Genomic DNA, 24,757 nt, shown 5'->3' on the forward strand with positions numbered 1-24,757 from the left:
CTCTCTCCTTTAATTAATTTGTAATTTTTTGACCTTGGTTGGTCCAATTCCTAATTTAATCCCATGGTTATCCCATACGCAGCTGCTGCGGTGGTGGCCCACCTCACTTACGCTGTGTAGTGCTTGTACCATGTGTGTAATAAATGTCAATTTTTATTACACATATAATAATTTAGTATATGTATTGCTAATGTTAATATTTTTGTTTTATTCACAATTAATATTGCAATTTATTGTTTCCCTTCATTCCCAAAAATAAAATGCATTAACCACAAACATAATAGGTTAATCTTGTCCATAAAAGACGAAAGGTAAATTATGGTGCCGCTTGTGACTCTTTACGTAAGAGGTGACTCTTTACGTAAGAGGATAACCAGAAACACCTTTAAATTCGTACCATACTCTGACTAATCCATATTTTCGCACCAGGTCGCCCAATTAAAGGGGGCCTGATTGATTTTGTACATACGAGAGGTGATTCAAACTGCCGATCTCTCTTAAGAGATGAGAGTGCACGAGCACTGACGTCAGCTGAGTTAATTATGTGGAATTAGTTAATCACCAGGTCGCCCAATTAAAGGGGGCCTGATTGATTTTGTACATACGAGAGGTGATTCAAACTGCCGACCTCTCTTAAGAGATGAGAGTGCACGAGCACTGACGTCAGTTGAGTTAATTATGTGGAATTAGTTAATCTCAAAGACTTTGAGGTCAAGAATTAATATTAAGACAAGATTTGTAATAGTCTCAGCTGTCACCTGACCCCATGAGACTTAGGGGATGAAGGGGAATTTGACTATCAATTCCCTTATCCTAACAAACTAATTAGTTTGCATCCAATCCCACCCTACCATTGTGGGGTATGTGTTCACACTTTATGCTTTATTTAGCATATTATAATGTTTATGAAGTAAAAATGTGTTTATATAGTAACGCTCACAAAGATAAATATTGTTATAGAGATTTAGTTAGTTGATGTTATAAATCAAGGTTTATTGAGTTTTGTGTAAATTTTGTGAATATCACTCTTTTATCATTTGAATCTTCATCATGTTAATAATCCATATTCATCTTGTCTTCTAAAGTGTCCCCACCCCCACCCCCACCCCACAGTACTGCAACCTCTGCAAGCTTCATAACTTTTTTTTTTCTTTTTGCTTTGGCACCCTCCAACTTTCCATTAATTAACAAACTGCCAAATGGTGGAAAACCCAAATACACCCTCGCCCACGCCACAGCGCTGGGTCAAACACCACTGGCAAAGTCGTCTTTTCCTGCATTATTATCTCTGAATACGAAGCAAAAAAAAAAAGTCTTGTAGAGACTCTGAGTCTCTGATTGACGGATACGATGCCGTTTTAGGGTCACCGCTTTTTCCGTTTCAAATTTCACGTAGGAGTGGACCGGACAAGACAACACGGTGAGGACGATGAGTTAACGTAAGAAGAGCGTACGGTTTTGTGCGCTTGGAGTTTAGTGCTGAAAACCCGAGTCTTTAGCCACCAAAAAAGCATCATTAATCTCGCTTAAAACGTGATCATCCGTGCCACGTGTAGTTAAATCGTGATTAGAGGTGACACGTAGAGATGGTTGGTGACTTGGTGTATGTTTGTTCCGTCCCCGTCAAGATTTCTTGTAAATTTATCTTCAGCCTATAATTAAATATAAATCGAACGAATTTAGATTCAACCTTTTTCACCAAACTATAAACTCATATAATGTAATGTAAACTAATCTAGCTTTGAGCTTAAACAATAACAACAAACCCATATTATATCCCTATTATCTCATTATCTTATGATAGTGTAAACTCAAATTTCTATTCCAATCTAGCTTAATAAACACTATTACTATCAAATCCCATGATTTAGAAGAAGATTTATATTCATTCATTACCTAATTAAAGAAAATCAAGATATGTTTTAATGACGCACTGATCTAACTACTTGCTTATTTTCAGGGTCTTACGTTTTGCAGAATTCAAAGCTGGACTTTGCCAACCACCACGGTCACACTCAAACTTTCACTAGTGACCTATGCCTCGAGCACAACATATATATATATATATATATATATATATATATATATATATATATATTGCTAAGTAAAGTGTGCATGTACTAGGATGAATCTATCTTGAGACAAAATTTGAAGGTTGAACATGGGTGAGCCAAAAGAGGTTAGAGATGCACTGAATACAGTGCATTTACATTGCAAAAGCAAGCAGGCAGGTCAATGTCGCAGTTTAGGTGTTAGATAGGGTTCGCCAATTGCCAACGCCAAGGCAAAGCAAAATCAAGAAGATGATTTGGTGAGATCAGCAGCAGACCAATCATGGAACACTTAAGCTGAGGTTTTATTTTCGAAGGATGTGCTACTGTCCTGCCCTGCCCAGCACCAACAACCCATTTGTTTTTATAAAGATCAACCACACTAGAAAATTTAAACTCGTAATATTTAGATACGATAATCATATTTCAATTTGGGGTGTAATTGAGTAAAAGAGACTCATTCATCCTTAATCAAAAGTCAAGTTTTGGGTATAGAGCAATCATCTCCAGCCAGTTGTCCTACCCAATAGAGGTGTCTACAATCCAGCCAGGGAATTAGTCGCTGTGTCTGACCGTGGAGAGTGAAAACCCTGGGATACACCCCAATAGGGATGCCTACAGTTTAACGAGAAGATTAGTCACTGTATTCGACGATGAAAAGTGAAAACTCTAAACTACACCCAAAAAAACGAGAGTCATGTTTCACACATTCCACTTTCTATTTTTAAACAAATTTCATTATCTTTAGGTCTAAAGTAGTTGTGGTAATTTGTTTGAGCTACTCCATATATATTATTCCATCAGTAACCTTTTTTCCTGTTTTTCTTAACCAGGAAAAAATATATTTTAAAGAAGGAAGAGAAAGAATAAAGGCAGTATTATATAAGTGTATATATAGGTTGAGGATTGCGGAATAGTAGGGCCTTAGGGCCATACCAGTAGGTATTAGAATCCAAAAACTAAGATAACCCCTCACTCCCAACTACTCCCTCTTTTAATTAAATTTCTGAAAATCATAACACTATATTTTTAATTAAATATTCAAAAAAAATTATTTTACTTAGAAAAAAAAAATACACACGAATGGAGAGAAGATTTGGTCCAAAGCCTTGCGCGTTCTGGGTGGGTGAAGTTCGTGTTGCGATCTTATAAATAAGTGAAATTTATATTGTGGTCTTAGACATTAAAAGATTATAATGACATAAATAATTATGGACTAACCGGCTCAAATTGAATGGTTAAAAAACAACTCTTCAAATTTAAAATTTTGTAATTATCAAATTTATTTTCTGACAAATTTTGCAAAGGTTATTACCACATAACTGTGGGAATGAGTGACAAGGAGTTTAGGGTGGGTTTAATTAATAAAATAATAGTTAGGCGAATAGATTAACAGTAAGTTTGGCAGCATATCAATGATTAAAAAGGTGATAAGTAATGGAATGAAGGTCTTCCATCAATGGTGCAATGTGGAAAGCTCATCTACCTCTAATCATTCATATTATCCATCACAATCTCATTCCAATCCTTCTTGTTAATTATTATTATTATTATTATTATTATTATACCCACAATAAGTGATTAAATGCGCAAAACATTATTTTTGTACTATAATGTCACGAGTTTAATTCTTATTAATATTCTCTCGGTCGAGTCGTTACACAAGGTCATCTAATGCATTTTACGTCTCTTTGTGTGGGTTGTGGGATATTGTACAAGAGCAAAATTTACCATGTAGTTTGCGGAGTATTATACAAAAACAAGATTATCCCGTTCACACCAACACCCCTGCAATGGCGGTGGTTTCCCTCGTCATCCAAAATAATATTATTAATATTAATTTCTTTTGCTTAAAATCACTTCTCTTTTTTTTTTTTTTTCTTTTTTTGGTTTTTGGTACTTGTTTTTATTTTTATTTTCATTTTCAAATCACTCTTTTGGGCCACTGTAAATGTCAGAAATTTGGGCTCAACCCAACCCATTTTCATTGTATGTACATCACTTTCTGTCTTCTGCTGACTTTAACCTCATCTATTGGGCTGCAGAAGTGGAGAAGTTATTACTAGCGACCCAAAATAATTTTAACATTTTGAGGCATATATCCTTTTCTCAATGTTGTAACCTTAATTTAATATGTCCCTCACATTCCCTTGTCATTGCTCACGGTCTCCCGTAACGTTACGTTGTTCTCGATTCTTGATGGTCTTTTTTTTTTTGGACAAGACACCCTTGATATATGTGAAAAAGATGATTCGCTTTATTCACGATTTGACGACGAAAATGACTTATCCAATAAATTAATCATAAAATACCTTATTTTTTGAAAACCATAAAATACCTTATTAATTTGCTGCATTTTCAATCATTTTAAGTGACAAATTTTATACTCCGTAATTAATAAAATTTTCTTTCATATATATATATATATATATATATATATATATATATATATATCATTATTCATTAATAAATATAAGGAATAAGGGTCAAATAAGCCACCGAACTACACACGAAACTGCAATTAGACAATTGAACTAAAAAACAATGCAATTAGGTCCCTGAACTACACAAATCCATGCAAATTAATCGAAAGTGACTTGTTTGACTTGATCTTCCGGTTATCAATTTTAAAAATAATATTTTAAAATAATTTTAAATAAAATAGTTAATTAAAATTAAATTAAATTTTTTTTTTAAAAAGACCCAATTGACTTGTTCCTGTTTGTTTTGTTTTAAATTTTAATTTTAATTAATTAATTAATTTAAAATTATTTTAAAATATTATTTTTAAAGTTAGTAACCGGAAGATCAAGTCAACAAGTCACTTTGGGTTAATTTGCATGAATTTGTGTAGTTCAGGGACCCAATTGCATTGTTTTTGAGTTCAATGGCCTAATTGCAGTTTCGTGTGAAGTTCGGTGGCCTATTTGATCCTTATTCCTAAATATAATTTTACTAAAGATATGACATTCAAAAAATTTTACGGAGTACAATGCTATATATTTTATAATTCTTATAATTATTGAACTATTACCTAAAAAATAAATGTTACTTTATTGGGTAGGGAGTGTGTAAGTCAAACTTGGAGTATGTGTGTTTATATGAAACTCGTTTTATGATTCTAGATGACATAAGATATACCAATTTTGGTTATCAGTTTGATTTATGACGTTAGTCTACAAAAGATCATACCACCTAACAATAAACCAACTTAGAGGGAGTCAAATTTGAAATCTTGTGGTTACCAAATCAATTGCTACATTAACTTGATTAAAGTTGTCTCAATAAAAATATTTTTTAACAATTCAGGTACACCCACGTTCGCTCCGGGAGGCACGGGAGTTGGCCCAGGAGAATCGTCACTTGGGTTCTCTCAGAATTCTTCCCCACAAAGAGAGTTCATTTGCCACTTGAGCTACCCCATTGGGTTAGTTCATTGTGAAATATGATAATTCTTTAATTGTGTAATTAGCGAGTTACAATGTATTGTGTTTGAAAATACTTTTACTTACAAAACATCGAAATACATGTAATATTATTTTCGTTACATGTTCTTCGAAGCCGTCCTTATGATGTCCAAAGCACGTCCGAAGAGGACTTTCTCCGGATTTTCAAATATCATTGGATCAATGTGACAAGGTGAGATCTCTTTAGGTTCATTCCTCCCTTATTTCTAATAAAGAAAAGAAATAAAGTACATGTAATATTACTCTGGTTACATGTTCTATTATAGGATGTGACAATTGACATGCATGTTTGACCATTTGACTAGCAGTGACCAAAAAGTAATTTCTTGGGGCCACCCACATGACAAGAAAGAACTCAATAAGGTAGGTTTCCTTACCCCCACCATCAATAAATATCCATCCACCATTTCATCTTCTCTCCACTCCACTTTACTGATTTTGCTCCATTCCCGGCAGATCTGAGAAACAGCTTCAACTCAGACCGGCCATGGCCAAATTCTTTGCTCTCTTCTTCTTCACACTCCTTGCCATCTCCATTATGCTCCAACCCATTGTGAGTTTCTTTTGTCCTCTTCTTCCTTTGTCTGATATCTTCACATTTCTTGTAGCTTTGCTTCTGTGCCTAACCCTGCTGACTCCTTTTTTTTCTTGCAGCTCCTTCATGCTTCTCAAGGAGGGCATCATCACTCTAATAACCAGGTACATACATACATACATATATATACACTGCATACATTATCTGCATCACTACATTGTGTAATAATCTTGATTCTATATATATCTAAGACAGAGTACATAAGTGTTTTGTTGTTTGAAATTTCAGAAACCCAACAGCCACTATGGTCCTGGCAGCCTGAAGAGCTCCCGTAAGTTGTCACCATTTTAAAATTTCAGTTAATCTTGGTAATACAGTTATTACTATGATCATTAGTCGACAAAATTCCGTGAGCCCCACAATCTGCCCAACAAAATAGTGTAGAGTAGGTAAATCAGTGTGACTCGGTGACTCCTTATGCAGAATGATTGTCTATGACCGGCCAACAGGTAGCCATTGGTGTAACTTATGGCAAAACTTGATGATATTGTGTCCTTGCCCGTAATTAATCTACCTCTTAAGAATTAACTAAGCTATTTGTCCCGTTAATTGATGTATGTATGTGTCGTGAGCCCCACAATACAGCATGACAAGATAGTGTAGAGTAAATCAGTGCGACTCGTGACTCGTTAGGTAGGATGATCAGTGTCTATGACCGGCCAACAGGTAGCCATTGGTGTAACTTATGGCAAGACTTGATGATATTGTGTCTTTGCCCATAATTAATCTACCTCTTAGGAATTAACTTAGCTATCTGTCCCGCTGTTAATTGATGTGTGTATGTGTCGTGGGCCCCACAATATAGCCCGACAAGATAGTGTAGAGTAAATCAGTGTGACTCAACTTGTGCCCGCTAATTGATGTGTGTATGTGTAGTCAAAAAGGTGAAAAAGAAAAAAGTGAATTGAAATAAGTGTGTGGTTGGAATGTGCAGAATGCCCATCACAATGCAGCCGGAGGTGTGGGAAGACCCAATACCACAAACCGTGCATGTTCTTCTGTCAGAAATGTTGCCGGAAGTGCCTGTGCGTTCCCCCTGGCTACTACGGCAACAAGGCTGTCTGCCCTTGCTACAACAACTGGAAGACCAAGGAGGGAGGCCCCAAATGCCCTTAATTACTCCACTTATTAATTTAACGTTACTTTTAGTGGATGGGTTCGTTGTTTAATTTATTAGTTTAGTTTAACGTACGTCGTGTGTTGTCTGTTCTTTGTGTACGTGGCTGGTGGATGTTATACTGAACCCACCGTTGTACTGCTAGCAGTTATTGTTACTGAACCGGTTGTGTGGTTAGTTGGTGGGTTTCGGTATTCGGTGCAACCACTCGTCATTTGTTGTTTAGTGCCTAAAATCTACTTCTAGTGTCTAGAACCGAAGCTTTACGGTCTATTTTAATGATTATCTTATAGTGCATGACTAAATTGCACAAAATCATATAGTGCAGTTCTTAAGTACATTGACTCATCTTTCTATAGTATCGATAAGATATGCAGTATTGACCGACTTTATCATGTATTATTAATATTAGGATTAATAGTGAGTGTATGATAAAAGATACTATACATATATGGTTGTGCTCGAATAAATGCATAATTTAAATGAAGCACATCATACAAAAATTCGTTACATTGTTTTACGAGGCTAGTTTAGTGTGAAGGTTCGAACCCACTGAAAACTTGTGGAATTATTGAGGGACTTTAATCAAATATGAGAGATGAAGAATATTGTACGCAAAGTGTACAGACTGACAGGGCGACTCATGAATCACCATTTACCTCATCCAATGGCGCTCAGGCATAGGCTTCTAAGAGTTTAGAATTAGACTGAACTAAGTTGGGACACAAAATAAAATAATAATGAATTAATATCACTTTTGGTCTCACGATTTTTGAGGTCTTATCACTTTTGGTGCACAACGTTAAATTTTTTCAATTATAATGCTTAACTTTGTTATTTTTATCAATTTTGGCCATTCTTGCTAAATTGAGAGCAAATTGTTGCCGACTTTTATATTTTAAGGGAAAATCATTATCCCAAAGAAAAATCTTCAATATCTAAACAAAAGAAAAATCATATTAAGAAAAAAAAAAGTTTGTCCATCGTCGATGCTATAAATTTCATAGATCTCTGTATAATTTCTGTCTATCTTCTCCATTATTTGTATTGATCAAACACCTATAAATATGATTTTATAGTTATTTTGTTTATATACTGAAGATACTTCCTTGAGATGATGATTTTACCCTTAAAATATAACATTCGGCAACATTTCGCTGTCAATTTGGACAGAAGGATCAAAAATTGATAAAATAACTAAGTTAGGCATCAAAATAGAAAAAATTTAAAGTTTTGCATCAAAATTGATAAAACTCGAAAGTTGTGGGATTAAAAGTGATATTAATTCAATCAGTAATACTACATGTACTCTCATTTTTTACTCCCTGCTGAGGTGTCTTCCTTTGATTGATCTAAATAACAAAGTGGGCCACTGTTTTATTCATTCACTTTTATTTACCGAATAAAATTTGTACATGTGACGAGAGTTGTACTCCATGGAAGTACATATATCATTTTCCTAAATTCAATAATAATAAAAAATTCGTTACATTTGAACCTCTCAAATATCATGGACATCAAGAGACAGGACATATAGTACGTACACTTGGGTAAGCGTGCAAGGTGGAAATTTTCTCTACCAATAATTAATGGCGCGGTGTGTCGGTTCCTAACTTCCAACAGGAAGAAATGGGAAATATATAAAAGATAAAATAGAAATAGAGAAGAGTTAATTTCATTTTTAAATCTATATTATTTTATTTTTAGTCTTTTTTTTTTAGAATACTTATTGTTGTTTCTAGTATTATTGTGACATTATTATTTTTTCTTCCGTTAGCAAACCAATTTATACGACGTTTTTATGAGAAAATTTCCATCTTCTTATACACAGTGAGTTTAATCGCTATATTTTTATTTTTATTGTATAAAAAAATATCTAATTTGTTACTAGAGTCCATGCCTTCTTCAATTGCAATCCGTGTCATTGTAATTGTGCATTCACAAAAGTAGAATGACACATAAATATAATAATCTATGACCAAAAAATAAATTCAACACTTAGGAATGAATAGACTGAAACACTATTGTATTTAACATCATTAAAACCTACTCGTTGACAGACAACCTAAAATAATCATGCTACAATAATAATACAACCAGTCGGAGATGTTTTGAAAAAAAAAAAAAGAGACTAAAAATAAAACGTCATTTATAAATCTATGAATATATTTTTGATTAAAACCAACTTTGGGCTTTGGGTCCAATAACAGGATGGCGATCCAGTCCCATAGTTTTTGGGTAGCTAGGGATGTAGCCATGAACAGTTTTTGGACCAGTCCAAATAAGGGTAAAAAAATCTGACACAATTAAAAATCACTCAAAATAACTCATTAAGGAGGTGTTTGGTTGGGTGTAATTTGGGGAAAGTTGTAATTCAATGAATTTGACAACTACGGTGTTTGGTTGGAGGGAACTGCAATTCCGCATAATTGCAATTCCCTTCAAATGGTGAATTACAATTCATGGGGGGTCGGTGGAGAGGAGGGACATTTATATTGGTGTAAAGACCATTTTGTCCCTCCTCCCAATTCTTTGTCTTTTTTTTTTTTTTTAATTTTTGAAATTATTATTATTATTAAAAGAATTATTATTATTATTATTATTATTATTATTATTGAAAGAATTATTATTATTATTATTACTACTACTACTACTAAATAAGGGCATTTTAGTCATTCTGTCGCTTCTTACCTTTCAATTCCCTGTACTCCTATTATTCCTGCATACCAAACAGTGTAATTTTTTTTTTTGAAAACCACCAAACAGTGTAATTTTAATTCTTACATTATTCATTGAATTACAATTCCACCAAATTATAATTATTTTTTCACCTAATTCCCTCCTCCCAACCAAACGCCTGTAATTTTTGTTTCTTCTCAATGCACACAAAGAGTATTGAAACGCCTATTTAAAAAGACACAACAGTTTAATGAGTAGAACACTTTGAAAGTGCATTAGATTGAGATCGAGCTTTTTTACCGTAGGGAGTGGATAAATACAGAAGATTTTTGGTGTGTAATGTTGAGCACATATCTAAAAACATAATAAATGTGAATGAAGGTTATACCTTCATTTATGTTCGTTTTTTTCGTTAAATTTTTTTTTTGTACATTATGCTATGAAAGTTGTACTACATAATATCTTGGACAAATATACCCCTACCGTTATAACTTCCGTTATCTTTTCCACTATTGTTACTATGCACATGCATCCACCATATATTTTCTTATCTTCTTTAATAATAAAAATAATAATATACACATTAAATATTAGAGTTATATGTTAGTTATTTTTTAAAATATAAATATCCAATTTATAAAAATATTTTACATTATTATTATTATTATTATTATTTACTATATTAAAATTTAAATAAATTTGAAATTTTAATATAAAATACTAATATTGGACACATATTTTTTGCGCATCGCGCATAAGAAAAACCAGTATAATATATAAACATAAATGTGCAATCCAACCATTAAGTTAACATTTTAAATAGAGACAAAGCACTATCGCGCCACTTAATAGTTATTAGGTACAAACACATAATGGATTGCCAGATTTACATCCAAGAAACTTTGGTTTCTGGGTTACAGGGGATCCTCAGGATCAGCAGTCGTCTGTTCAACGTTGTTCTTCATTTTCCGCAACTTGAATGACGGCAAATGTTGCGGTTGGACGGCATGGGTCGGCTTGTCTGTAAGCCGGATAAAGCTATAGCACCATGCCCCCAATAGCGTCCCGCAAACAGGTCCGACAATGTAGATCCATATGCCCTTGTAATCGTTGCTTGCTATTGCAGGCCCAATGGTCCTTGCTGGGTTCATCGATCCCCCCGATATCGGCCTATTCTTAAACGACAAGATAAGATTTTTAGATAAAACTAATATAGTCAAGTAGAATATAATATGGATCGGGTTCTATAATTACCCGGCAAAGATTGAAGTAATGCAAACGGCAGAACCCACTGCAATGCCAGCCAGCTCCCCAATCTATGACACGAGAAAATTCAATTAAAAAATGTGTTTTGTTTCAAGTAAACGTTTAAGCGAACACAAGAGATGTCTTACAGCTTTGGTATCCGTGGCGACAGCTGAGGTGACAAACATCATAGAAAACGTGACAACGATTTCCGTGATGAGAGCTTGAACATAGTTGTCCCCCGACGGTGTTGTCGTGCCGATACGTGTAATGGGGTTCAGTATTACACGGAGAGTGAACGCCGCCGATGTTGCTCCGGTCAGCTGCGCGGCCACATAAAATGGTACCTATAAATATGCCATTTTCACCTTTAGTTTTCAGCTACATACCATTATTGATCAAATTAAAACCACAAGTACATAAAACATTATAGGCAGAAAATAGAAAATAGAGAATTAAAATAAATTGTATTCCTGTATGGTAACAAACACTACGGCCATTAACACGAAAAACACCTGTATGTTGTTATGTCCCTGTTCTGGGGTCATTATTATATTGATAGAATTTATTGCCTGGATTTTGATAAATACATATGAACTACCTCTACTCAATACTCGTCACCAAAAGTTTATGTCTTTAGCTAATAATGGCCATGCCCTCCCTCATCAACAATGACCACCACAAACACAATTCATGGATAGTATGCCATGCCCCTCAAGACACTATTAAAAAATGTCTCCATTATTGTACAAAGTTGCAATATTATATGGCCTGCCAATAAAGTTGCAATATAATAATATGTCCTCCTCTGAAGGATATGTTCCAGTGGTAAGTTTAAACTTATAATAATCTATTGAATCATGTGTTCCCTCTCAACAATTTAATAGTTGAACATTAAACGTACATATATATGCTCAATACATAACTATTCAAAACTTTAAGGTATATTTATTAACTGAAATTTTTTAGTAAGTAGAAAATTAGAGAACTAAAAAAATAAAAAGTACATTTACCGAATAATGAGGGAAGTTATATGTCAATAATTCCATTGACATAATGACATGTGCATATCCGTATCACATTTGCCTCACTACCTACCCGACCACTGCTTATGACACAAAATGGGGTGGGGTGCATTCCATATTAATTCATGTCACTCAAATGATGGTGCAATGAATCTTGTTTTATACATATATATTTTTCATCTTTTTACTATTGCTTCTAAAGTTTCTTTATCTAAATTAAAAACTTTATTCAATATTCTCTTTTACATAGTTTGCGAGTTATACACAAAAATAGAGTTTACCTAACACATATTCTAGGTAGTGATTGTGAGCTTGTGTGTCGTTTCTCTCACCCGACCATACATATTCAATATATAATATTTTGTTTTGTTTTTGTATTTTGGCTTGAATATAATATAATAATTATTTTTTATATGTTTTACTTAATTAGAATACATAGTGATCTTTCTTTGAATTTAACGAGAATATATGACAAATTAAATTTAAAAAATGAGAGGAATTTAATTGAGGGAGAGAATAATTATAGAAGTAGGCGGTGATGATGAGGAGAGAGTAGAGAGTGACCTGTCGCCATGGAAAATGTCGGAAGGCGGCGAAGGCAAAGGTGACGGCGGGGTTCATGTGGGCGCCGGAGATGTGTCCGACGGCATATATCATGACCGTGACGATGAGGCCGCCGGCCACGGACGCTCCTAGCTGAGACACTCTGTGCGCGTCGCTGGCGCTAATGGCCGCCGATCCCGCCGTCACAAACACCAACAAATACGTCGCTATCACCTCCGCAACCACCTGCAAATTAAAAACCTTAATTACATTCACAAAACAAACATTCTAGCTAGCTAGCTGCGACATTAACAGAATTTAAGGATTTTCCGACAGGATTTCGCCGTCGCATGCAAGACGATCGTGGATCAAACTAACCTTGTTGAAAAAGTGCGGCGGGTAGCATTGCCGTTGAAACAACCGGCCAAGGCGGCTCTGTGATTTTGGGTTTTCAACGGAGACAAGCCCGTTAACGTCGTTACCCTTTCCGTCTTCATTCTCCATTATTCCCACTCAGAAAAACAGCTTCCCAGCCTGCACCATACATACACACGCTCACTCCGTCAGTAAACAGTTAATTAAAGAAGATAAACATTATATTCTATACAGTATTCTCTAACAACCTATGATCTTCAGATGTAAAGAAACGAAAAATAGGTAGTTGGGGACTAAGGTAGCAATTGCAACTGAAGCTGCTGCTTTGATCTCCCAGGCCACATTAAACTAAATAACTAACTAATCATACATAAATATAGTGTTGTGTTTTGGCCGGGTATCGAACAAGTGGTTTGTATTATATACATGTGGACTCTATAGTCTGTCGCGTCGTGTTCCAGGTCGGAACATCAATCAGGGAATACTTATAATTCACGCCAAAACTATTCTTTTAGGCAAATGGATAAATGAATATCGAGTATAACTCCTATCAAATGTTTAAATTTGATGAGAGGAATAAAATAAAATAAATATAATAAAAACTGTGTTAGACTTTGATCTTCTTTTTTTTTTTCTTTCTTTTTTTCTTTTCCCCTAAAACGTTGAAACTCCAACTCCAGGGCCACACCTTAGCCCAACATAGTATTTGTCAATTGTGAGAATATTGTAATTAAATTACGGTAATTTAGTGACTAGGAGAATACCGTACAGTGTAGTGACTGCTACACTGTTTAATTAATTTTTTCATGGTTGTAGTAGGCGCTAGATGCTAATCGGGCAGTAGACTAGCGCCTAGGCGGTGCCTATGACTTTAGGCGGCGACTTATAAAAACAAAAAATATAGTGCATGTGTGTGGGTGTATGTTATATATATATATATATATATATATATATATAGAGAGAGAGAGAGAGAGAGAGAGAGAGAGAGAGTTTTTTGCATTTTTAGTCCCACGACTATAGTGGCACTTGCATGATTGGTCCACGACTTTCAAACTTTACAATTTTGGTCCATGACTATTGTTTTTTTCTTCTTTTTTTTTTGGTTGCAAAAATGGTCTTTCGGGTGCCGGAAAAAACCGGCGAATTTTCCGGCAATTTGTCACCGGAAAAAAATGACATATTTTCCGTCAATTTCTCGCAGGAAAAAAAATCTCCTTTCAAGTAAGATTAAAATTGACATTTCTAAACAATTAATGTAGTTTACTTTTTATTCAAAATTGACATTTCTAAAAAATTTCCCTTTGTGTTGGCAGATGTTACTACTGGGTAAAATTATTCAAATATTATTTTTACTTTTTAGTTTAAATTTAATCTTAATAATATTAGTTTTTGTTGATCTTGAATTTGAATTAATAATTTTGAATTTGTAATTAATTGGCTAAAAAGTAAATATAATTTAAATTTAAACGAAAAAGTAAAAATAATTTTGAACTTGTATTTAATTTACTAAGATTAAATTGGCTACGTATGCCTTTAGAAATGAATTAGTTTTAACTTTAATTAGTTTACCAAAATAAAAAATAATTAAATTGACTACATATGTTTTTAGAAATGAATTTGTTTTAACTTAAATTAATTGTTTAGAAATGTCAATTTTAATCTTACTTGAAAGGAGATTTTTTTTTTGGCAAGAAATTGACGGAAAATATGTCAAAAATTTTTTTTCCCTGCGAAAAATTCGCTGGTTTTTGTTTTCCGGTGCCGGAAGGACCATTTTTGAAAAAAAAAACAGTAGTCATGGACCAAAATTGCAATGTTTGAAAGTCGTGGAACAATCCTACAAGTGCCACTATAGTCGTGGGACTAAAAATGCAAAAAACTCTATATATATATATATATATATATATATATATATATCTTACTTCTCTTATTTATATAAATAAATAAATTTAAATGTATATAAATATAATAAAAAATTAACAAGGGCGACTCGTCTGAGTTAACTCGGCTAACTCTATCCAGTTGGCCTGAGCGAGTTAACTCGGCCAAGTCGGTCGCCAATTCGACCCAATCAACCAAGTTAGGCGCTAGGTGACTAGCCACCTAGAGAGCAATTCGTCTCAACCTAGGGGCGCCTAGAGCCTAAGCGCACTAGGCGGCCGATTTTTACAAGTGTGGATTTTTTTTTATCGCTAAACTATTTAATTAGTTAATTGTTACTCCGTACAGTGTAGTGAAACATGACTCATGACTCATGAGAGACTGCTAAGTGCCTTAATTATTCATTCCAATAGTATTTTAATACTAATAATAATGTTGCATTCTGATTATAATATTTGGTCTTGTTAAAATATTCATTCTAAGCATCATATCCTTGTCACCAAGGATAGTCATAGTAAAGTATCATATCCTTGTCACATAGTCATAGTAAATTGACATTTTAAGTACTAATTTTAAAATATTGATATGAGTGAGTTTCACTTTCGCTTCAGGTCAAATTAGGTCAAAGTTAATTTGGATTTATCTAGTCGAAATGATGAATTTGATACATTATACACTGAAAATGAATACTAGGTAAATAAGAAATTAATTTTTAAGGTGTACTAATTAAATTGGAAGTCAAGACCTTGTAGTCTAGTGGTATCCGGTGTTCCGGCTAACACTTCCACATGGATGATGGGAGTGGGTTCGAGTCTCAGTGGAGGCAACTGTTGAGTCTTTGTGCTTCAGTAGGTTGAGAAAGTAGCTATGAACAGATACTACATTGTAACAGAGTCAGTAGTACTCAAAAAAAAAAAATGAAAAGCTTGGGATAACTTTTAAGTAGCATTATTTGTTTGATATATATTAAGAAGATATTTATTTTTATACTAATATAAATACAACTCAACTTTGTAGAGAATTGGAATCACATAAAATATAGAAGTATGTTTTCCCATGGATTACCAAAATGAGCTCTGATATTTTTGAACACGTGTGCACCAGTGAATTGACGAATTTATCGTGATTGGCAGCTAGCTTGTTGCCGGTGGATAGTAATGAACTAATGATATACTAATATAGGAAGGTTTTTTGTTATGTAGTCCATGCATTTATTATAAAACATGTCATATAGCACAATAATACAATATTAAACGCAAAATTTTACTACAAATATTATATACAAATTGCTAATTTAACTCCAACTTGTCACCAGTGGACGGCCGGTGAAATTCCATTTAATTTACATTGCTAAATTAACACCAACTTGACACCAGTGGACGGTTGGTGATATTTCATTAATTATATATTGATAATTTTTTATATTGATAATTATATATTTCAAAAAAAAAATATTGATAATTTTTTATTTTTTTTATTTTTGGTGAGGGGAGGGCCTGAGGTTAATGAAGCCTGCTAGTGGCGACGCTTTGCGATTCGCGCCGTAGCAGCTCTTGTCACTCTGTTCGGGGGTGTTCAAGAACAGTCGTACCCCATTGAGAACTTTGGCCCATGTTTGCTAGACAGTTGGCACATTGATTTCCTTTCCGAAACACGTGGACAAGAAGCATGGATTGGAATTGCTCCATTAGAAATTTAATCTACACTTTATGCATATTGATAAAAAAAATTTATTACAAAGGAAACTTAACATTACTATTTCGAAATATGCAATATGTAAATTTGTTATTGTGTAATAATAATTGATGAATCACATAGATAATTAGATAAATTACACTATGGGCCGGGATTAGTGTTGATATGTGGTCGGAATATATTAACCGTAGACTTAACGTATTACTTAGTACAGTATTTAACATAAATATAGGTTTGAAATTTAATCTACACTTTATGCATCATTCAAAGATGAAAAATGTCATTTTTTCAAATAATTTTGACCCAAATAATATTTTTAAGTGCATAATTTTACTTTTAGGATTAGGATTTTACAACTTGCAAATCGAAGCCCATGAAGCCCAATTGGTCAGCCTGCAACAAATTTTTTTATGGATGATAAATAAAATGTATATTATTTATTTATTGAATGTATATTATTTAATAGCATTAAAAATAATGTGCGTTCAGTATTGAAATAATGTACTTTTAAATAATGTATATTCAGTACACAAATAATGTATCTTTATTATATTAAAAGTGTACTTTTTATTTATCTTTCACAACCATGGTCCATGAAATAATAATTGACAAATTATTCTGTGGACCCGAGTTCAAAATACATAATTTATATACTGAATTTTCACAATTTACATCATTGCAAAGTGTCGATGAAGCCTAAGAAAATAATTTTAGCAATTTTTTTTAAAGATTTTAACTAACATAATAAATAAGGTTAAAAAATATACTTCTTTCCACACATCTCTCTCCTTTTCCTTTTTTTTTTTTGGGGTTTTCTGAGTTTTGGGTGGGATGGAAGGGATAGAGGGTATTTTGGGTTTTTATGAGTTTTGGGTGGGATGGAAGGGATCGAGGGTACAAAAGAGAAATGTGAGGGTGTCACACGAAAATGAGTTTTTTTTTTTTTTTTTTTTTTTTTTTTTTTTTTTTTTTTTTTNAGGGTACAAAAGAGAAATGTGAGGGTGTCACACGAAAATGAGTTTTTTTTTTTTTTTTTTTTTTTTTTTTTTTTTTTTTTTAAATTAGTTGGTATATATGCAATTCATGCGCTAGCAACGCCCGATAGACGCAGTAGGATGGCTGCACTAACTATTTTTTTTATTTTTTTTATTTTTTTATTTTTTTTTTCTGTTCTCTCCTTTCTCTTTTTCCTTGATGAATTGAAAAAAATTGACAAACAAACCGAAAAAATTGTAAAAATGCTCTTAAGTGAAAAAGGTTGAATTCACATTTTGAGGTTAGACGGTAAGAAAAAGGAGGTGATGAAAGTGAATGTGATTCAAAAATTTGTATTGCGAATACTTAGTATGACACACTCAATAAAAAAAAGTGTTAATAAGAATTAAATTTGTAATTTTTATACAATAATCATATTCTTTTCACTTGATCTGTCATGGACAAATAGGATTTGATTTTGATTTGCATATGTATGCGCTCACCTGTGACATGATAGTTGCGCATGTTAAAGTTATTAGGACTCTTGTAGTTTATTAGCTTTAGAATTCTTATTCTATTTCTATATATTATTCTCTCTACTTTTACTAAATAATTAGGAAAAAAAAAGCCAACAATTTAAACAATGAGTATGTTGTAAGTTTGTGCATTTTATGTATTAAGAATTTTATAGAGGAAAAACCATTTTAGACCATTAGATTTAGATCACTCCTAAAATATCCATTGTGTGCTCATTTCCATCTCCGTTCAAATCGACACAATTAGTTAAGTGTTCTTCCAGCCTAATTCTAGCGGCCATAGTAAGGCAAATTATTGCATGGACCATGGTCCACATAGTTGTGTGGACCAAAAATAAAAAGTACATTATTTTTGTACTGAAGGTACATTATTTTTGTACTATAGGTACATTATTTGATAGTATATATCAAATAATATACCCTCAGTACAAAAATAGTGTACCCTAAAATAATGTACCTACAGTACAAAAATAATGTACCTTTAGTACAAAAATAATGTACTTTTTATTTTTGGTCCACACAGCTATGTGGACCATGGTCCATGTAATAATGATTGCCACAGTAAAAGCACAATCATTATTACATGGATATGATCCACAGAGCTATATGGATCATAAATAAAAAGTACATTTTTAATATATTAAAAGTATATTATTTTTTACATAAACTACATTATTTTTGTACTTAAAGTACATTATTTATAAACACCATTGATCAATAAAAATAAAAAAATAAAAGTTAAAAAAAAACTCTTTGTAAAAATTCTTGTTCTCATTTGGTATCAATTGACAAAAATGATCCATGGTTGCCAACCCACCCATAGGCCAGTATAATCGTGGTTCAGTTTCGGTTCACGATTTCAGGAAATGATAATCCGAAATTGGAGCCTTTTAGGAAGTTCTGGTTACGGTTTGAATTTTCTTTTCTTTTTTGCAAATTCTATTTTATATTTTTAAAATAGTCCAAATTCTAAACGATTAATTAATTTTTTTCACAGTTTCTAATTTTTTGGAATAGAGATAATTAACAACAAGGGGAGCGATGATCATGTCACAAAGAAGGTATATATGATTGATATACTCAAAAAGTCCGGAATAGACGACTACAAACCAATCTCAACACGAATTTCAATTAATAGTAAGCTAGTGCAACAACCACAAGTTAACCATATAAAAATCTACACAGTACCGCAACCTTGTTGGAGAACTTTAGTACCTAACCATCACGCTTTTGGATCTTTCTTTTGCAATCAGCAAACTTTGTCAGTTCATGCACTCTCCAAACATTGATCATTGGGTGACACTCAAACAAGTTCTAAGGTATGTCAAAACAACTCTAGACTATTGATTGGGTTTTACAAAATCTGACTTTGATGATATCCATGATTTCTTAGACTCTAATAATTTGGCGATTGCCTTGATGACCAAAAATTCACTAGTGATTTTAATTTGTTGTCTTCATTGACAAAAGTTTTAATCTCTTTGACTTGTCGCAAGCAAAAGACAATTGCTCGATCCTCAACAAAAGCATAATACAAAGCCATAACAGATGTCTTAGTAGAAGTAATAGCATGGTTAGTTGCTTGTCTGAGTTTGGTGTGACAATCTTGTAGAAGTAGACTACCACGTTGTTCGTGATAAAGTAGCATCAAATGAGCTACAAGTGACCAACTTGCAAACATCTTAACCAAATCACTCACCAGCTAGATTTAGTCATCTAAGGAACAAACTTAGTGTTCGAATCCCAAACCTCATACTTAATAGATAAGGTGCTGAACCACCACGCCAACCATGTTGATTAGCTTAAGGGACATATTAGAATTCCGTGTTTTATCAATTTTAGAGTTCTCATTTCATCTCTGTATATTATTATAACTCTACTCAGTATATTATTATAACTCTATGTTCACCGCATTAGGTAAAATTGTATTTTGTATGCCTATAAATATATCCCTTTTCATATTTTGTAAACACTAATCAATGATAAAAACTCTCTATAAAAATGGTTGTTGTCATCAAAGTAAGGATTACGATTTGTTTACGATGTTTGACCAGTCTAAACTCAAAATATCATACTTAACACAATACTATAATCTGTTCTACGTTCTTCCACCATCATCTCTCCATTTCCTGTCTTCTCTTCCCATAGCTCATCGGCAAAGATTTAGCTTTCCGACGATCGATTCCTCGATGGCTTCATCAGATTCAGACGTGCCTTCAGAATCATCGGCGCCGTCGTTAGAGGAGATGACCAGAGCAGGCGCCAGATCGATGATCCTCCCGATCATCCTCAACTTCGCCGCCGCGTCTCCTCCGTCTCAGCGCCGGCGCGACGTGACGGTGATCGTGAACGCGAGGACGGGGTCGATCACCTTTATTGAGGGCGCGGCGGACGGGAAGGAGGGGCATTTGCCGGCGTCGAAGGCGTCGATAGAGGCGATGCCAGTCGTGAAGGTCGGCGAAGAGGGGATCGAGTGCGCTATCTGCCTAGCGGAGTTCGAATTGGGCGGCGAGGCGAAGGCGATGCCGTGTAATCACCGGTATCATCCAGATTGCATTGATAAGTGGTTGCAGATCCACGGCTCTTGCCCGCTTTGCCGGTACAAGATGCCCGCGGAAGAAGGAGAAGAAGTTAGGAGAGAAGCGGATCAATTAGGTGAAGACGGTGGAACAGAGCGGCGAGAAAGGGCGGCTATGGTGTTTCACGTCTTCTTCAGGAACGGTAGCCGGAGCAATTACGATTCCGATTCCGATTCTGAAATGCAAGGAGAAGATACTAACCAAGACAATTTTGGCAGTGAAGACTCCGAAGTGGCTATGGAAATTGACGGTCGATAGAACCACTGCACCTTTTTTTTTTTTTTTTTTAGGAAACACCTTTTTTTTTTTTTTTTTGACAGAAGGGTCTGTACTACCATTGATTGTTCATCTAGCACCATGAACTAAAATATGGTCTATTTAGGCCATAATACTCTTAATAATTTTTCATCTAGCATTTTTAGCCTATTTCTAACAAGTTACCTATCTAATTTGATGACATGGAAAAATAAAATTAGAAAAAAATGATAGACATGTTATTTATGTGGATGTTTTGGATGATTTTACCTTATTTCATTAATGAAGAAAATGATTTCTTGCAAAGAAATATGGTACAAATCAAAGTTGTTATATAATATTTTAACTACAGTGTATTGCACTACTGTGTATGTATAGTGGGGTGTTCAAAATTGTTCGGCAATGAAATTCCATGAAAATCGATATATGAAAATTAAATATAATAACTTAAGATATTGTATTGGGTAAATTTTATTATTTTTTAAAAAATAATTTAATTTTCTTATATCGATTTTAATGGAATCTCATTGTTGAATGACATTGAATAGCCCGCTATACATACACAGTCCACTGTAACTGAAACTTTATATAACAACTTTGATCTCTGTCCTATTTTATTGCAGGAAACCATCCAAAAATACAATATCTTAAGTTATTCAATTATCCAAAAATTCAAAAATATTAATTTATTTTTAAAATAAAATAAAATATACCCAATACAATATCTTAAGTTATTATAAAAATAATTTAATTTTCATATATCGATTTCCATGAAATCCCATTGCTGAACGATAGTGAATACCCCGCTATACATACACTGTAGTTAAAACTTAAACTAATATTATTTTTGGTCCCACGACTTTTGAGGTCTTATCACTTTTGGTGCACAAAATTTTCAATTTTGGTACCTAACTTTGTTATTTTTATCAATTTTGGTCCTTCCGGCCAAATTGATGGCAAAATGTTGCAGAATTTTATATTTTAAGGACAAAATCATTATCCCAAAGAAAGATCTGCAATATCTAAACAAAAGAAAAATCATATTAAGAGAAAAATAAGGATTTGTCAATCGTCGATGCTATAAATCTCATAGATCTCTATCTAGTTTCTGTCTGTCTTCCCCATTATTTGCACCGATAAAACACCTATAAATATGATTTTACAATGATTATGTTTAGATAATGAAGACGTTTCATTGAGATGACGATTTTACCCTTAAAATATAAAATTCGACAACATTTCACCGTCAATTTGGCCAGAAGGACCAAAACTGATAAAAATTATAAAGTTAGGGACCAAAATTGAAAAACTTTAAAGTTGTGCACCAAAATTGATAAAACTCAAAAGTCGTGGGACCAAAAGTGATATTAATTCTTAAAACTTTATATAGCAATTTTGATTCCTACCATATTTCATTGCAAGAAATTATTTTTTTCATTAATGAAATATGATAGAAATCATCCAAAACATCCACATAAATAACATGTCATCATTTTTTCTAATTTTATATTTCCATGTCATCAAATTAGATGGGTAACTTGTTAGAAATAGGCTAAAAATGCTAGATGAAAAATTATTAAGAGTATAATGGCCTAGATGGACCATATTTTAGTTCATGGTGCTAGATGAACAATCAATGGTAGTACATGGGTCTATTTGACCATTTTGCCTTTTTTTTTTTAGTTAATCTGTAAAGCAAGTTTAGGAACTATATTAATTTTAATTAATTAATATCTATGATATTACTCCGTATTAGATAGACAATGATGTACGAATTTATGAAATTTATTTAAAATTATATAGTATACACTAGTACTTATTAGATAGACAAGTTTAGGAATCACATAGTACTTATTTGTTTTATCTATACTTTATTGAAAGAATAAATTTCACTTTTGATTTTTCTATTATTATAGATTAATTATAGGGAAAATTGCATTTTTCGTCCATAAGTTATAGGGTAATTGTAGAATTCGTTTCTAAGTTATGGTAATACTCACTTTTCATCCCTAAGTTATCATTGGCGTTGCACTTTTTGTCCCTGAGTTATTCAAATTGCAAATTTTGTCCCTAAGTTATCACTACGTTACACTTTTTGTTCCTAACTTAAGTGTGCAAACTTTGGCAAATTTTTGTTTAAAAAATTTTTATTCAAACTTTTTCGGTTTAACGCCAATTTTTTCAACAAAGTTTACTGAAAAAGTTCGAATAAAAATTTTTTAAACAAAAATTTACCGAAGTTTGCATACTTAAGGTAGGGACGAAAAGTGCAATGTAATAATAATTTAGGGACGAAATTTGCAATTTGAATAACTCGGGAACGAAAAATGCAACGTCGATGATAACTTGGAGACGAAAAGTGAGTTTTACCATAACTTATGGACGAATTCTACAATTACCCTATAACTTATGAACGAAAAATGCAATTTTTCCTTAATTATAATTAGAATTATATCATTTGATTTGGTCATCTAATTTTCTAACTAATTATTGTTTGAAGGAACACTGCATTTGGTTCTTCTAAAAGGAACACTCCCAATAATTTAGTGAAATTTATTAAATGTTTGACTTCATAGAAAATATCAAAGAGTAAAAAAAAAGTATCTTAATTAAATCCTTATAAGTGAAAAAAAAAAAAAAACCTTTTTGATAGAGACTTTAAAAAAAACTTTTATTCTAAATAAGTTTTCTTGACCAAATAAAAATAAAATGAAATATATATGTACCAAGGTAATTATATATTTGTTACAAAGTAATAAATGTAATATAATTAATAAAAAAATAGTTTTTTTTAAAATAAAACACAACTTCATTCAAAACTAGAATAAAACCGAGATACAAGCAAGTGGGGAAGAAACTCACGACACAAGGACAGATGAAGAACTAGTTGCCCTAGCCAAAAGTATGAGCTCCTTGATTCACTGGCATCCCGATATGACAAGCAGAGATGCTGCCAATATTGCTAGCAATGACATGACATTGCTTAACAACCAACCCACATGCGAAAAATCCACACCTAACGAATTAAAAGCAGAGCAAAAATTTAAACAGTCAGATTCAATAACAACATTTGATCTACCAAGTCCTTTAAGCCATGATAAAGCCTCTCTGACCGCCATTGCTTTAGCCAAATAAGGATCATTACCACAGTACAGCCGACCACCTACAAGTCTACAACAACTATAAAATCACCATTATGATCACGAACCACCGCTTCGAAGCTGGCTCTATCTCCAAATACATCTGCATCCACATCATACTTTACAAAAGAAATAGTTAAATAGACTATTGAAGTGCACATAAAAATACAATAAATTATCAATTTTTTTTTAAATCAAACAGTTAAACAAGCTAAAATTATCATATTACTTACATAGATAATTATATGTTAATTTTTTTTTTTTTTGTAATTATTTCAAGAAAAATGTTATAATAATACATTCTCTCTTTCTTTGTTGACAAAATTGCTCTTTTAAATAGATTCCGATGAAAACTATGGAAATTAGTCAACAAATATTTCATTAAAGCAAATCTAAAAAAAACTTCAAAATGAACCACAACTTAAAATACTAAATAAGTTTTTATCGTACTTGTATTAAAAAAAAAGTGTTTATCGTACTTAGTACAAAATATTACTCCGTAATAATAATAAATTTAAACACTATTCAATACTATGCTATCATACACTTGGGGAACGGAACACATTGTGCGGGTCAGTACTATAGAAATCCAAAACAAC

At 33.0% G+C, this 24,757-nt stretch overlaps 3 protein-coding genes across 3 annotated transcripts; 2 read left to right on the forward strand and 1 right to left on the reverse strand.

The window, feature by feature from the left end:
• Positions 1–5,929: 5,929 nt before the first annotated feature.
• On the forward strand, positions 5,930–7,568 carry LOC116020760 (gibberellin-regulated protein 4-like). The gene is made up of 4 exons (XM_031261279.1): positions 5,930–6,071; positions 6,173–6,217; positions 6,342–6,384; positions 7,048–7,568. The coding sequence occupies exons 1-4, from the start codon at positions 6,006–6,008 to the stop codon at positions 7,227–7,229; spliced, it is 336 nt and encodes a 111-aa protein (XP_031117139.1). The 5' UTR covers positions 5,930–6,005; the 3' UTR covers positions 7,230–7,568.
• A 3,096-nt stretch (positions 7,569–10,664) lies between these two features.
• On the reverse strand, positions 10,665–13,514 carry LOC116020798 (aquaporin NIP2-1-like). Its single transcript, XM_031261338.1, has 6 exons — positions 13,346–13,514; positions 13,101–13,256; positions 12,744–12,968; positions 11,304–11,501; positions 11,164–11,225; positions 10,665–11,079 (listed from the first exon to the last, which is right to left on the reverse strand). Exons 2-6 carry the CDS (start codon positions 13,224–13,226, stop codon positions 10,824–10,826), a joined length of 867 nt encoding a protein of 288 aa, XP_031117198.1. The 5' UTR covers positions 13,227–13,256; positions 13,346–13,514; the 3' UTR covers positions 10,665–10,823.
• Positions 13,515–20,226: 6,712 nt separating this feature from the next.
• On the forward strand, positions 20,227–21,021 carry LOC116020435 (E3 ubiquitin-protein ligase MPSR1-like). Its single transcript, XM_031260908.1, has one exon. It carries the CDS (start codon positions 20,227–20,229, stop codon positions 21,019–21,021), a length of 795 nt encoding a protein of 264 aa, XP_031116768.1.
• Positions 21,022–24,757: the final 3,736 nt, after the last annotated feature.

This window comes from Ipomoea triloba, chromosome 5, assembly GCF_003576645.1.
Source record: "Ipomoea triloba cultivar NCNSP0323 chromosome 5, ASM357664v1".
Classification (NCBI taxonomy): domain Eukaryota; kingdom Viridiplantae; phylum Streptophyta; class Magnoliopsida; order Solanales; family Convolvulaceae; genus Ipomoea; species Ipomoea triloba.

Bases quoted from the DNA above. Each gene is read 5' to 3' on its own strand.
- LOC116020760 (XM_031261279.1), top strand. From the start codon at position 6,006: ATGGCCAAATTCTTTGCTCTCTTCTTCTTCACACTCCTTGCCATCTCC. The intron at 6,218-6,341 runs GTACATACATAC...TTGAAATTTCAG, and splicing joins ATCATCACTCTAATAACCAG to AAACCCAACAGCCACTATGG. The intron at 6,385-7,047 runs GTAAGTTGTCAC...TGGAATGTGCAG, and splicing joins TGGCAGCCTGAAGAGCTCCC to AATGCCCATCACAATGCAGC.
- LOC116020798 (XM_031261338.1), bottom strand. From the start codon at position 13,226: ATGGAGAATGAAGACGGAAAGGGTAACGACGTTAACGGGCTTGTCTCC. The intron at 11,502-12,743 runs GTCACTCTCTAC...GCATATTTATAG, and splicing joins GACATTTTCCATGGCGACAG to GTACCATTTTATGTGGCCGC. The intron at 11,080-11,163 runs GTAATTATAGAA...GTTTAAGAATAG, and splicing joins ATTACTTCAATCTTTGCCGG to GCCGATATCGGGGGGATCGA.
- LOC116020435 (XM_031260908.1), top strand. From the start codon at position 20,227: ATGTTTGACCAGTCTAAACTCAAAATATCATACTTAACACAATACTAT.